Source organism: Asterias rubens, chromosome 2 (genome assembly GCF_902459465.1).
Source record: "Asterias rubens chromosome 2, eAstRub1.3, whole genome shotgun sequence".
NCBI lineage: Eukaryota > Metazoa > Echinodermata > Asteroidea > Forcipulatida > Asteriidae > Asterias > Asterias rubens.
This window is the reverse complement of record NC_047063.1, coordinates 9,551,235-9,564,076: the sequence shown is the minus strand read 5'-3', so window position 1 is coordinate 9,564,076 and position 12,842 is coordinate 9,551,235. Positions and strand designations below refer to the sequence as shown.

Genomic DNA, 12,842 nt, shown 5'->3' with positions numbered 1-12,842 from the left:
AAAAGTTGTCTGTGGTCTGGTTCCCCTGTCCTATAACGAATCTTCTCGTGAAGAATTGACAATAACAGTGCACCTTGCTGAGATAATTTAGTATAGAGCGCCTTGTAATTCAAAAATAAACAAGAAAATACAATTCTGTATGGCAGTCACTCAAAAGAATCATACATATCGTCAAACTATGTTAAATTTTCTAAACAGTACCAAATCTTTTTTAATTGGATCAATTTTAATTATTATTATCTTTTAGAATTGTACATGCCAGAATAATTATTTTAAATTTGTTGACGATCATGGCTCTCCATAGTGAAGTCACTGTCATACGCCGAATCCCAGGTAAGTGGAATGACATTTTTTTTGGTGAACGATTTTCTACAAATAATCGCGATCATCAATAGTAGAATATAGAAAATTCTATTAAATAATGTTTGTACATTTCCTCTGGTTTACGTAGAACAATCAAATGTAAATGACACCGATTAATACCGCAACATTCCCTTGTAATGTATTGCTATTGTTGATGTCAATGTGTAGACTGTAGGGTAATGTATTGCATAATATAATATTAATAAGGGAATCAATGTGTGGTGAAGAGGTTTTCAACTAGTGGTTTAATCCCAACGAGGCCTGGTTCTTGATAATTTTACCGAGACAAAGTCAAGGTAAATTATAAAGAACCAGGCCTCGGCGGGTTTAAACCACTAGTTGAAAACCGATTCAACACAGTTTGATTCCCATTCATAAATACCTTTTCGGTCAAAAACATCATCACTTTTTGGTCAAAAAGTAAAATAAATGCAAAAATTATAATTGTTGAATGATTTCTTTCAACACAACACCCCTCCCAGCTATGAAATGGTAAAGCCCTCCGCCGCCATCGGGTAAACAACTCCTTATAAGGGAAAGCTGTGTGCGTCGCATGTATCGCGTGATGTGGCACAACTGTTTCAGCCGTTGTTCTCGACCAATAGGAATGAAGAAACTGTCTTATAAGCACAGGTGCAAACTCGCGTGTCACGCCCATGTTCAACACTTTTTGCTGGTCATAAACAAAGGTTTATACACACCCACGTGACGCGCTCTCCACCAATAGGAATAGTGAAACTGTCTGAGGTATTTATGAAAAACGAGTAATGCACAGTTTGATATTGATCAAGTGAGACACTGTCACACTCACAGTCAAAGTGCAATCAAAAGTTACGAAGTAGCGCCCCATGGTAACTTCTTGGTCAAGGCTAGACTAGCTGATGAATCCTAGCCTTGACCACACAAATGGGGCTACAGCAGTGTGTACACAAACCAGTCTATTATGGTCTAACCATCCTTTCAATAATATTACGGTTATTTTTCCTAGATTTCATGTGTCTGAAAATCATCAACATGATCAATGCGGAAACCATCCTTGATGACCTTGAGTTTCAATTTCATCACTGATCTTTTAGTTTCAGACGACTCTTTGACTAAGTCCACAGAAGATGTCAACCTACCGAGCTGATCTGAAGGAAACCTTCCACTGCTGCAAGACCGGGGACTTGGCCAGGCTACAGTAAGTACAGTCTCCCTTTGTTTACGTCTATAAGCGGCGTTGAAATCAACGTGCCGGTGGGCACGCATCATGTTATAGATGTTAAATTTGCATCGGGGATAAAGAATATTAATTTTGGTTTTTACCCATACACCGATGTGTGTTAGCACTGTATACTCAGTACTTTCCCGAGTCCTGTGAAAAAATATCACAGGCATGTTACTCGTGTGGGATTCGAACCCACGACCCTTGCAATTCTAGAGCAGTGTCTTACCAACTAGACTACCGAGGTTGCCCGGCAGCTAGAGGCAGTTCGAATCCTATGTTTTGGCAGCGGGTACCGCAACGATATAATAGATGTTAAATTTGCATCGGGGATAAAGAATATTAATTTTGGTTTTTACCCATACACCGATGTGTGTTAGCACTGTATACTCAGTACCCAGTACTCAGTACGCATCATGTTGTTAGTTAAAGAGTGACGACAAAAGTGACATAGGTAAAAGGGGATCTGACCTGTAATATTACACCTTATCCAGATTTATGGGGTCATATAACATCTGCGGGCAGGAATTTAATGTTGTAAGCGATATATCTTGTGACTAGTATTAGCAAGTCATTGTACCAAACAATATTCATCTCGCAGGGATAAAATCATGATTAGCCAATATCTACAACATTATTTCCTTTTCTCATCAGGTTCCTTGTCGAGACAAAAGAAGTCGATGTGAACAGCCGAGATAATTGGGACAGTACCTTGCTGTACTACGCTTGTCTCTGTGGTCAAAAGGAAGTGGTGAATTACTTGCTGGATAATGGTAAAAATAAGTTCCTCAGTATGCCCTCATGATTTAAAAAATAAAAACCAACAAATTACTTTGTTGGGTTTAAAGCCCAAGTCCATTAACCATCTGATCATTACAGATTCCATACATAAATTATAGAGTGCGAATTGTGTGGAAATATTTGCTGTTCAAGATATGTTCTTATGTCAATAGTTTTTAAATTCTGATTGCTAAGTCATCAAAGTGTTGGTTTTAATCTCACTGAACTTGTGCCCTTTGAGAAACTGCTAAGACACTTTACTGTGATTGCTTTTCATCACTTAAGAGTAACTGGGAACCTGCGTTTGCAATAAGGTTTATTGCGATTCAGACGGCAATGCGTTGTGAGATAGGCAGATGGGGCAGTTTGCTATGCGGTGTATGTTGTCATGCACCACTCGCGCACACATCACCTATATCTTTGTGTGGGTTCAACAGCGCCCTCTCTTGATGTTTTGCTATTCGCGATAAACCTTGTGGTTGGTAGAGATTGTTGATGTGAGTGACAAGCACTATAGCAGCCTATGCACTCATTTAGCTGCCGGTGCTGCATACTCCCAAGGAGTTGAGGGGGTTTCAGGAGTGTTTGGGGCTTGATGAATATGGGTACCAATATTGTATTGGGTACCAATATTGCATAATAAATACTGATAAACGTGATCATCGATACTATTTTAAAATTCCCTCTTGGTTCTTATGCATTTGTGGTACTGCCCCACTGCACATCAGGGTCAAATTTCATGGCTCACTGCTCGAGAGTGTGACATCCTATGCAAAGCTTGCATTCTCAACCAAATGACTATTTTTTTTTTTATAAGGCTTCTTTTATTGAACAGAAAAGCAAATGCTGCTCTTCAACTTGTATTTTAATTTATGTACAAAAGGAGCCTTGTGTGAAGCCAAGACATTCGATGGGGAGCGTTGCTTGTATGGCGCCCTCACTGACGAAATAAGAGATATACTGAAAGCACGGAAGGCTGTCACAACAGGGAAAGCACGCAGGGACGGCTACCAAGAATTTCTAAGAAGGTATTCAGGTTTTTTTTTTTTTTTTCTGTGACTTGTATAGTTTAACTGAAAACAAAATGAGATTCAAGCACATTTCGGGCAAATAGTGATGGTAAGAAAATGTGACCTTTGACTAGAAAGTTAAAAAAAGTTGTCCTTTGATAGTTATGGCCAACACTTAGCCATAGCATTGAGAGCGTGTGGATCAACACTATTTGAAATATGGATGCTATTTTTTTTAATATATAATATTTGAATTGGGGTAGGTTATGCCATTTCTTTGATTCGTTGCATCCAGGGTTCTTGAAGGGAATTGCTATGAAGACATTTGCTTCGTGGTCCACGAGGAGACATTCCCAGCCCATCGGTGTATCCTTCACGCTAGAAGTCCCTACTTTGCTGATATGTTAGAGACAAAATGGCAGTATAAGAGTACCATTCACATCAAGCATACTGTGGTAAGTAAAATTCATACATTTCAATTCAACTCCATTTATTTTATTCTGTTCTTGCTGTGCATAATACCAATGGTATATAAGTTAAGCAGAAAGTTGTGGGAACAAAGGTCTTTGAGAACAGGGCTTGGACCTTGGGCTTGGGCTTGAGCTGCAGCCGATTTCACCAAACGCTAGGATTAGTCCTATCTCGAGTTAGGATGAGTAACCTGTCCTAACTTAGGACGGGTTCAATGCGTCCTAACGTCTTCTAAAACGGAACTGAACTCGTCCTAAGTCCTAATATTAATCCTAAGTTAGGAAGAGATTGGTGAAATCAATGGCTGGACTCTGTCCACTTGATTAAAGCCCTGTACGGAAAGCGTTAAGTCTTCTAATTACCGACAGAGTCTTATAACCCAAGCCCAAGCTGTAGTTTCAATGATGGCTTTAAAAAAAATTGACTAGAATGAGATTTGAACCTCTGACCTCGGGATGAATGTGCAGGTGCCATACCAACTGAGCTATCTAGCCCATAAGTTGGCAGTCAGAAGCCATTCAACGTTAACTGATAGCCAGGGATATATCACACCCAAGCTTACAATCAAGCTGGGAAGCGTCAGCCAGGAGATCACCTTAATTATAAGAGGATGCAACTTTTGATATTACGCGACAGTTGTTTCTTTAATAGAGTCAACTTTTAAAGAAGTAAAAATACAAACAAGTCACTTTCTTTTTCTATCCACCATATCCACAGGTACGACCCCAAGCATTTACAGCTATCTTGCAGTACATCTATACAGGTAAGTTGTTCGATAATTCACAGCAAAAAGTGCCCAAAGTTCAAACAGGGTTCCAAAAACAATCACTTTTATCTTCCTTGGTAACACAATAAATTAAGCCAGATGTTGTTCCTTTATATATGAGAAATAACCCAATTATCTCATCCTCTTCTTCCTCCACCCCCTCCCTCATCAGGCTACTTGGAGGTCCATTTGGATTTGTACGAAGACTGTGTAAGATTTGCCAAACAATGCCAAATGCCTGAGCTCATTATGCAGCTAGAAACCAGCCTGCGCACCATCATGCAATATGGTAGGTAGCTTTACATTATTAGCATCACCAACATGGGCAGCAATAGAGCTACCTCTCCTCGAGTACATTTATGATGTATGTTGACATTGTACCAAATCCGTTAATCTGAATTTGTGTTAATAGTTGTAGCTAAGATCATGAGATTGTAGAATATCTAATTATATTTAATTGTATTTGCCGTGTCACATTACAGCCTCTTTGTCAGAAACATCATTGAAAGCATGTCCTGGTAGTGCCTTTTAGTCAAGTTATTTTCCTGCCTCTAGCCACCGGACAGTCTCGGTGGTCTAGTTGGTATGACACTGCTCTAGAATTGCAAAGGTCGAGGGTTCAAATTCACCTGAGTAATATGCTTGTGATTTTTTTTTCACAAAACTCGGGTAAGTTTATACTGAGTACGGTGCTAAAAACACATCAGTATATATGGGTGAAAACCAAAATGAATATTCTTTATTCCCGATGCAAATTTAACATCTATTATTTTCCCAAGTCAAGTAAAAATCATTTATTTCATCAGTCCCTAGTAAGCCAGGCATCCATGTATCCATGGTGACGGTCGTACCACAGCAAGGCTCTACATTTTTGCAAGATCAGTTGCAATTTCTTGCAGACTTTGCAGTTCCACAGAATCTTTGTCAGGTATGTACAAGAGCATTTGCATTGGATGACTGTATGCTAGACCCATCTTATTGGGTTTTTTTGCCCTCAAAATGGACAACGTCTTGGAATAGGTGAACAGACTGCATGTGCAAGTCTTGTGCGTAACAAAAACGATTATTGCATGTTTTAACATGATCTCTCGATCAATCAGTCACAGGTATTTATTCAAATACGCAGTGGATAGCTTGAACAGTCAGACAGTAGACGGACTGCCGTTTTTTCATTTTCATTTGATTGTTACCTATTGGATCTTTGCAGTTTTATGGGCCCGGTATTTTACCCTTCTGTGGTGAGGACCAGGATCAGCCACCGTTTGCTGATGTTTGTTTCTCAGTTATGGATCAGCTCTTCTTTTGCCACAAGGTAAGCAGCTGAATGAACCCTATGAACATGACGTCATTTGACTTGGGCGCCCACACATACAAAGGTGTGTGGTTTCCATAGTTGCGTCATCATTTTAACTCTAAGATGGTGACATGATGACCTCAATGTAGCTGAAATGGCTGTTGCCGAAATGTTCTAGTTTTCGTACCTTTTAATTAGTCATTTTCAGAACAGTAGGGTGCTGTCTGTTAATATTATTTGGTTTTGATATGTTGGTGTGCATTTTAAAAATTGTATATGCCTTTTAACTATTGTAATGACTCAATAAAATTCAAAATTCAAACTCATTCAGCTGAAATGTTGACAGATATAAGTTTGACGCAGTCAATAGGGAGATTGCCAATGAGTCCCAATTGTATTTACATGTAGCTCAGTTGTAAGAGCACCGACACGCAATTTTGCAGGTTCAAATCCCACCCAAGTCAATTTTTTTGTTCACCCCAAATTGTAATGTATACACTCATTAACCTTCCTGTACTTTATTTCTTGACAAATAATTGGATATAAGAAACCATACTAGTATCCTCTCTCTGTGTTGGTTATTCAGGTGTTCTTCTGTGGTCGTAGCGAGTATTTCAGAGCCTTACTCTCCGATCACTTCTCAGAGATTGCTCAAGATAATCACTACTCGTTACCCACCATCACACTACATGACATCTCACCGCAGATCTTCGCTAAAGTTGTCTATTACATGTACACAGAGAAAGTCCAGGTAATAAACACTTCTCTATAAAAGACACCCAGCTTCTTGTCTGACCTCCCCAGACTAAATAGTGTTATGAACATTGGCCAGCTGATCCTCTCAACCTAATGATGGAAAGCCAAGGACGGGCAAATCTCAACTTGATTCCGACCTCGGTCGACTAGAGAGAGAGATTTAAAGGGAACCACATGGAAGGTTTTAGGCATCTGATCATAACACCCATGTTTTACCGTTTCATTGCAGTTGACAGAAGACACAAGTTACGATGTTCTATGCATAGCCGATCTATACCTCCTACCTGGTCTGAAGCTAGTCTGTGCTAATGAGATTTACAGGCATCTAACAGCGGATAATGTCGTCTCGGTGCTGAGAGTATCCAGAATGTTCAATCTAACCAAACTGGAAGATCAGTGCACCGAGTACATCGCTAAGAACTTAGACAAGGTGAGCATGGCGTCAAAAGGTTGTTAGAAAAAGACAGACTGCTTTCTTTGAATGTGGCTTTTGGGCATTGCATATAGTGGTAACACTGATATATCTACTTTGTTGTGTACATTTGTTCTTGAGACTTTGTCTTGTTATTCATTAAAGGCAGTGGACACTATTGGTAATTACTCAAAATAATTATTAGCATAAAACCTTACATGGTAATGAGTAATGGGGAGAGGTTGATGGTATAAAACATTGTGAGAAATGGCTCCCTCTGAAGTGACATAGTTTCGAGAAAGAAGTTATTTTCTACGAATTTGATTTCGAGACCTCAGATTTAGAACTTGAGGTGTCGAAATCAACCATCTAAATGCACACAACTTCGTGTGACAAGGGTGTTTTTTTCTTGCATTATTATCTCGCAATTTCGATGACGATTGAGCTCAAATTTTCACAGGTTTGTTATTTTATGCATATATTGAGATACACCAAGTGAGAAGACTGGTCTTTGACAATTACCAATAGTGTCCACTGCCTTTAAACAAGAAGTCCCCTCGATCCTCTAAGCTGATTTCATACCTCCTCAGGTAGTACTTGCATTTTACAGCTGAGTCCACTCAGCTGTGAAATAATAATCTACTATGTTTACTAAAAATAAGAACAGAATTTTTGTATCAAATTTTATGATGCCCAAATTCCCTAACAAGGCGTTCAGTGCGCTAATTGCAGTACAAACAAAAAGAAACGGAAAAAACGGGGAGAAAGTTTGGTGAATGCCTTTGACATTCCATCATGTTGCGCTTTGAGAGATTTTTGAAAGACTTAATGGTTTGTTATGTTTTAATGTATGGAAGCTGCTGCCATTGGAGGAAGAGTTATCGACCAACTCAAAAGTGATTAGATTTTAATAATTGAAGAAGATATTTGCTGCACTAAGAATGAAGGTTATAAAGATATTAAGAAAAAACAAATTATGATCGTGACACACAAATTAGATGCCGAAAAGGTGAACATCTCGGACTTGGAAGTTGAATTTTAACCATCCAAGTGTGTGTTTTAATTTCCAACAGATCATCGAGTCAGAAGAGTTTGAGAAAATAATCTTGGAGGACGCAGCGGAGATCAAAGACAGACAGGAGACGGATTCTATCATTATCATCGATGAGATCCGACATCACATCTCAAGATTAGTGCAGACGTTTAGCGAGGTGTCTGAGGCACAGCACTCATTACATATGATTGATCTACTATTACTGAGGCTTGGATTGGACTGCTAGAGGTTTGGGATAACAATCAAATAAACTCAGACAGAAAGAGTTCACTGGGGCGACTTCAAATTGTTTTGTTTTTTAAGCAAGACGCCAAACACAGAAGGGTTGAAGTCCACTTCAAGATGTGGACTACAAATTAACTATCTTTAGCAGGGGCCATTGCAACCTACTCCTGGGGCTGAAACAGGTTACCCCCTTGACAGTCAATACGGATTTTGGGTATCATTCATCAGAAGCCTGGCCGGTAGAGCACAAAGGACCTCCCCAACAAGTGTCTTGCTTAAGAACACAAGTGTCGCGGCCGGGACTTGAACCCACATTCTGCTGATATACTGTGACAATGCACTCATTTTGCATCCAATATTTGGATATGCTACGGCATATTTGTTCTGTTTTATGTGTACAAATTCTATGTTTACCTATTTATGCTGAATTTAATATTTTGATATATGGAAAATTATCAAAGAATTGTAATCTAGAGTGTCCTGAAAATTATAGGAGCATCTTACTTAACTACGATAAGTAATACAAATTAATATTTTGTACATGTATATGTATATATATATATATATCAAAAACTCAGAAGTACATATAACTGAAGTACATGTAACTGTACTTTATCTTATTTACGGTTGAACAAAGAAAATTGACACGAGTGGGACTCGAACTAACGACCTCCGTATTAACGTACCGGCGCTCTACCAACTGCACTGTCTAGCCCTATGTTGGCGGTCTCGACAAAATTTAAATATTTGAAAAGATTTGTATAGTTTATAGATGGTGAGAAGTACATTTAACTTTTAATTTTTTTAGTTTCTAGTTTTTAATTTGTATTTATTAATTTTATGTTATTCATTTATTTGATTAGTTTTGCTCATTACAGGTATAGCTACCTGTAGCTTCCTGTAGCCCTGGTGAGATAAACAGTTGTTTTGGAATTCTGAATTGCAAAAAAATCACACAAAAGTTTTCAAGTGAATGAGCTTTTAATTAAAGGCAGTGGACACTATTGCTAATTGTCAAAGACCAGTCTTCACAGCTGGTGTATCTCAACATATGCATAAAATCACAAACCTGTGAATATTTCAGCTCAATATGTTGTCAAGTTGCAAGATAACAATGAAAGGAAAAAAAACCTTGTCACATGCAGTTGTGTGCTTTCAGATGCTTGATTTTGAGACCTCAAATTCTCAATCCGAGGTCTCGAAATCAGAATCGCGGAAAATTACCTTTTTCTGGAAAACTACGTCACTTCAGAGGGAGCCATTTCTCACAATGTTTTATACTATCAACGTCTCCCCATTACTGGTTACTAAGTAAGGTTTTATGCTAATAATTATTTTGAGTATTTACATCTACCAATAGTGTCCAGTGCCTTTAAGGTTTTCCCAGTCAAATATTTTAGAGAGTCCAATCGTACTTAAGTCAATGAAATCACCATAATTTGCATTGTACTCAGAATACAAAACTATAATAAATTGTCCCCATGTCAAATCAATTTATTGCTTACTCACATCAATTTATTGCTTACTCACCAGTATAGGTAAGCCACAGAAGAATTAAATCTTTTTAAAATATAAAATGTTCACCAATGCTTTTTTAAACAGCTATAACCCTGTATACATGTATAAACGATGTGACCTATGTTTACATTCAAACCGCCCTCTGTTGACAAAACACTATATACGTCATGTTTCGCCGGGCACTGAGTAGCGTAGTCATAGTACACTTTCTAGCTGGCTGCCAAGCAAAACACAAAGGTTTTGCCCAGTGGTATGTGCGCGAATCATGTTATGGTTTTCGTGTGACGTCAGAGGTCACATCGTCTATACAGTTAGTGATCTTGACAACACCTTCACAGAGATACAATCTTACAATTATCATAATGAATCAAAACAAACTAAAAGGCAGGATACTCGTCGAAGACGAGCATCCTCACTTGGTATATTCCAAACATATGCTTTAAATAAACCTGTGAAAATGTGGGCTCAAGGTAAAACAACACCCTTGCTGCATAGAATAGTGTGTTTTTCCGATGACTGTGAAAGGCTTCATCCCTGAAGCCATTAATCAGGGTGATGAATAAAATGGTAATGATTTTAAACTGTCAGATCTTGTTAAATTAAAACTCACACATTCAAATGTTGGGCGGCCAACCATCACTTACAAATGACACAAAATCACCTTTTTCACTGAAGCACTTCACTGGGTACTTGGGAATAATATGTACTTTCATTCAAGTAAGTTATTTTGCAGTAACTCGGAAGTAATAATAAAAATAATAATAATAACAAATTCTCATATAGCGCATTTCACAATAACCGTATCAATGCGTTTATGATTAGTGCCCTGGTCATTGGGCCATTAACATCCCTTTAATCTTTCTCAGCTCCCTTGTCCCTGAGCTGCCTGTACGGCGCTTGTGGCTTTTTCAAACACAATATCAACCTCTACCCTCCCAGGTACCCATTTATACCCCTGGGTGAAGAGAAGAAATTATAGTAAGGTATCTTGCTCAAGCACACAAGTGTCACGACCGGAATTCGAACCCACACTCCGGTGACTGCACCAGAACTTGAATTCGATGCTCTTAACCACCCGTCCATGACACTCTACTTTTTTTTAAATTCATTTGCATATTGAGTTATCTCTTTTTGCACAACAACATTTATTTCATCTGCTTTTTAAATGAACTTTTGGTGTATTTTGTGAAGCGACTTTCAACTAAATTAGTTATTTTACAAAATGTGTTTGTATTACCTTGCAATATTGATTCAAATTTTCCCTATGAAGTCTAAAAATAAACAGATCCAATTGAATTTTATAAGAGGTGTATTTGTTTTTGTTTACAAAAATATTGTCTTGTTTACAAAGGTATATTCCAGTTGAAAGATTTTCTTCACATTTTTTTATGAAATGTCAATGATTGAATGTACAGCATATGTACATCAGTATACAAACTGCTTGTCACATAAAGATTTATAACAACATAAATATACATACATAGATTTGTTACATTATTCAACACTTTCCTGAATAGAGTGATTGAGTAACCCCCTTGTTGCTATGAAAGTCCCCATCTTAAAGGGCAAACCGTATGCGCGCCCAAACGCGTACATCAATGAAGCACGCAGCACGCAGCATTCCCAGTTTGATTACTACGGGCATACACGCACGCACACGTGCACAGACGCCATGTTGTAAGGCAGATATTTGAACAGTGACGTCATATTCAATACGGTCTGTAGTGTGGTATATTAATAGTTTTATACTACAACATAATCAGTTATAGATACAAAGATCATGGGCTCAACCTGGGCTCAATTTCATGCTTACCGCCGAATTCTGCGCTTAGGATCACCATTCTCTGCAAACGTGCAAGCGCAAAGTTTTGCGCTAGCTGTGCAAGTGCAGAATGCCTAGTAGTGTAAAGTAGGTACACGCATAACCCAAATTCCCTGCTAACCCATGAAATACAACTGACATAAGTGTGGCATTCCCTGCTTCCGCAAGGGCCGATTCTTTGCTTACGGTAATAAAGCTTTGAATCTGGGCCCCGAGATATGATTTCAGTTTGTAACTTTTCAGATTTAGCCAAACCCTGTTCACCAAATATTGCAAAAGCTTCACTTTCCAAAGATACTGAATAAATTGCCTTGTTCCGGTCAACGATGTTGCGCAAAAGCACATTGCCAGAGCATTACTATTTGTGTTGAAAACAAAACCTGATAGCATTAATGATTGTTCGATTAGTCCTGTAATGTATCAGTACACTTTTTCAATACCCCCTCCCTCCCCCTTAAAGTGTACATGAAAAATTGTGGGTTTTTGTACAAGTTATTCTATTCTTGAACGTGAATTGCACGCAAACCCTGTTTACTGTAAGCACACTACTAGATAAAAGGGCATCCCGCTCCCAAGACACTCATCATATTATTTTCTACAGGTATTCAGATCTATGCTTGGAATGATAAGACCCTTTATAAGAAAGTATTAAAGCCAAGTTAATATTTAAGGAAAGACCAACAAACAAAATATACAAATAAGACTGAGGTTATTATTACTATTTTGTGCATTTTTTTAGAAAGTGAAAATATACACTAATATATATTTGATAAAAATGGTATCTAATACCTTATTAGAAGAATACTTCTATAACATACTTCTATAACTTTATACTTCCATAGCTTAGATTGCATTTCGATGTGGCACTTAGGTTTCCACAATAAAGAATTCAAACCTTTGCATGAAGTTAATAATACAAAATATCTTTTTAGATATCTCTTTATACACTTTTCTTTGTTTAACCACAAACTATTTGAAATTGACCCAGTCGGTTTCCCTTTTGGTTTATAACTTGATAATAAACATAGTCACTAATCTTTTGACATACATGCCTCTTTGTGCTATAAAAATGCCTTAGTTTGTAATACCGGTAAATACTTTGAGTTTTGTGCATGTGTAATACGGAACGAACAAAAATAAAAATTGCAAAAATAGCTGCCCTTTTGA

At 38.0% G+C, this 12,842-nt stretch overlaps 1 protein-coding gene across 1 annotated transcript; it reads left to right on the top strand.

Annotated features, from left to right (window-relative positions):
- The first annotated feature begins 312 nt into the window (after window positions 1-312).
- LOC117304315 (ankyrin repeat and BTB/POZ domain-containing protein 1-like) lies at window positions 313-9,002 on the top strand. The gene is made up of 12 exons (XM_033788695.1): window positions 313-333; window positions 1,440-1,543; window positions 2,222-2,340; window positions 3,231-3,375; window positions 3,653-3,812; window positions 4,546-4,591; window positions 4,767-4,883; window positions 5,401-5,522; window positions 5,802-5,906; window positions 6,475-6,639; window positions 6,874-7,074; window positions 8,130-9,002. Exons 2-12 carry the CDS (start codon window positions 1,473-1,475, stop codon window positions 8,334-8,336), a joined length of 1,458 nt encoding a protein of 485 aa, XP_033644586.1. The 5' UTR covers window positions 313-333; window positions 1,440-1,472; the 3' UTR covers window positions 8,337-9,002.
- The last annotated feature ends 3,840 nt before the right edge of the window (window positions 9,003-12,842 follow it).

Coding starts and splice junctions, on each gene's coding strand:
- LOC117304315 (XM_033788695.1), top strand. CDS start 1,473: ATGTCAACCTACCGAGCTGATCTGAAGGAAACCTTCCACTGCTGCAAG. Junction 3,376..3,652: donor TACCAAGAATTTCTAAGAAG/GTATTCAGGTTT, acceptor CGTTGCATCCAG/GGTTCTTGAAGGGAATTGCT. Junction 4,592..4,766: donor CTTGCAGTACATCTATACAG/GTAAGTTGTTCG, acceptor CTCCCTCATCAG/GCTACTTGGAGGTCCATTTG.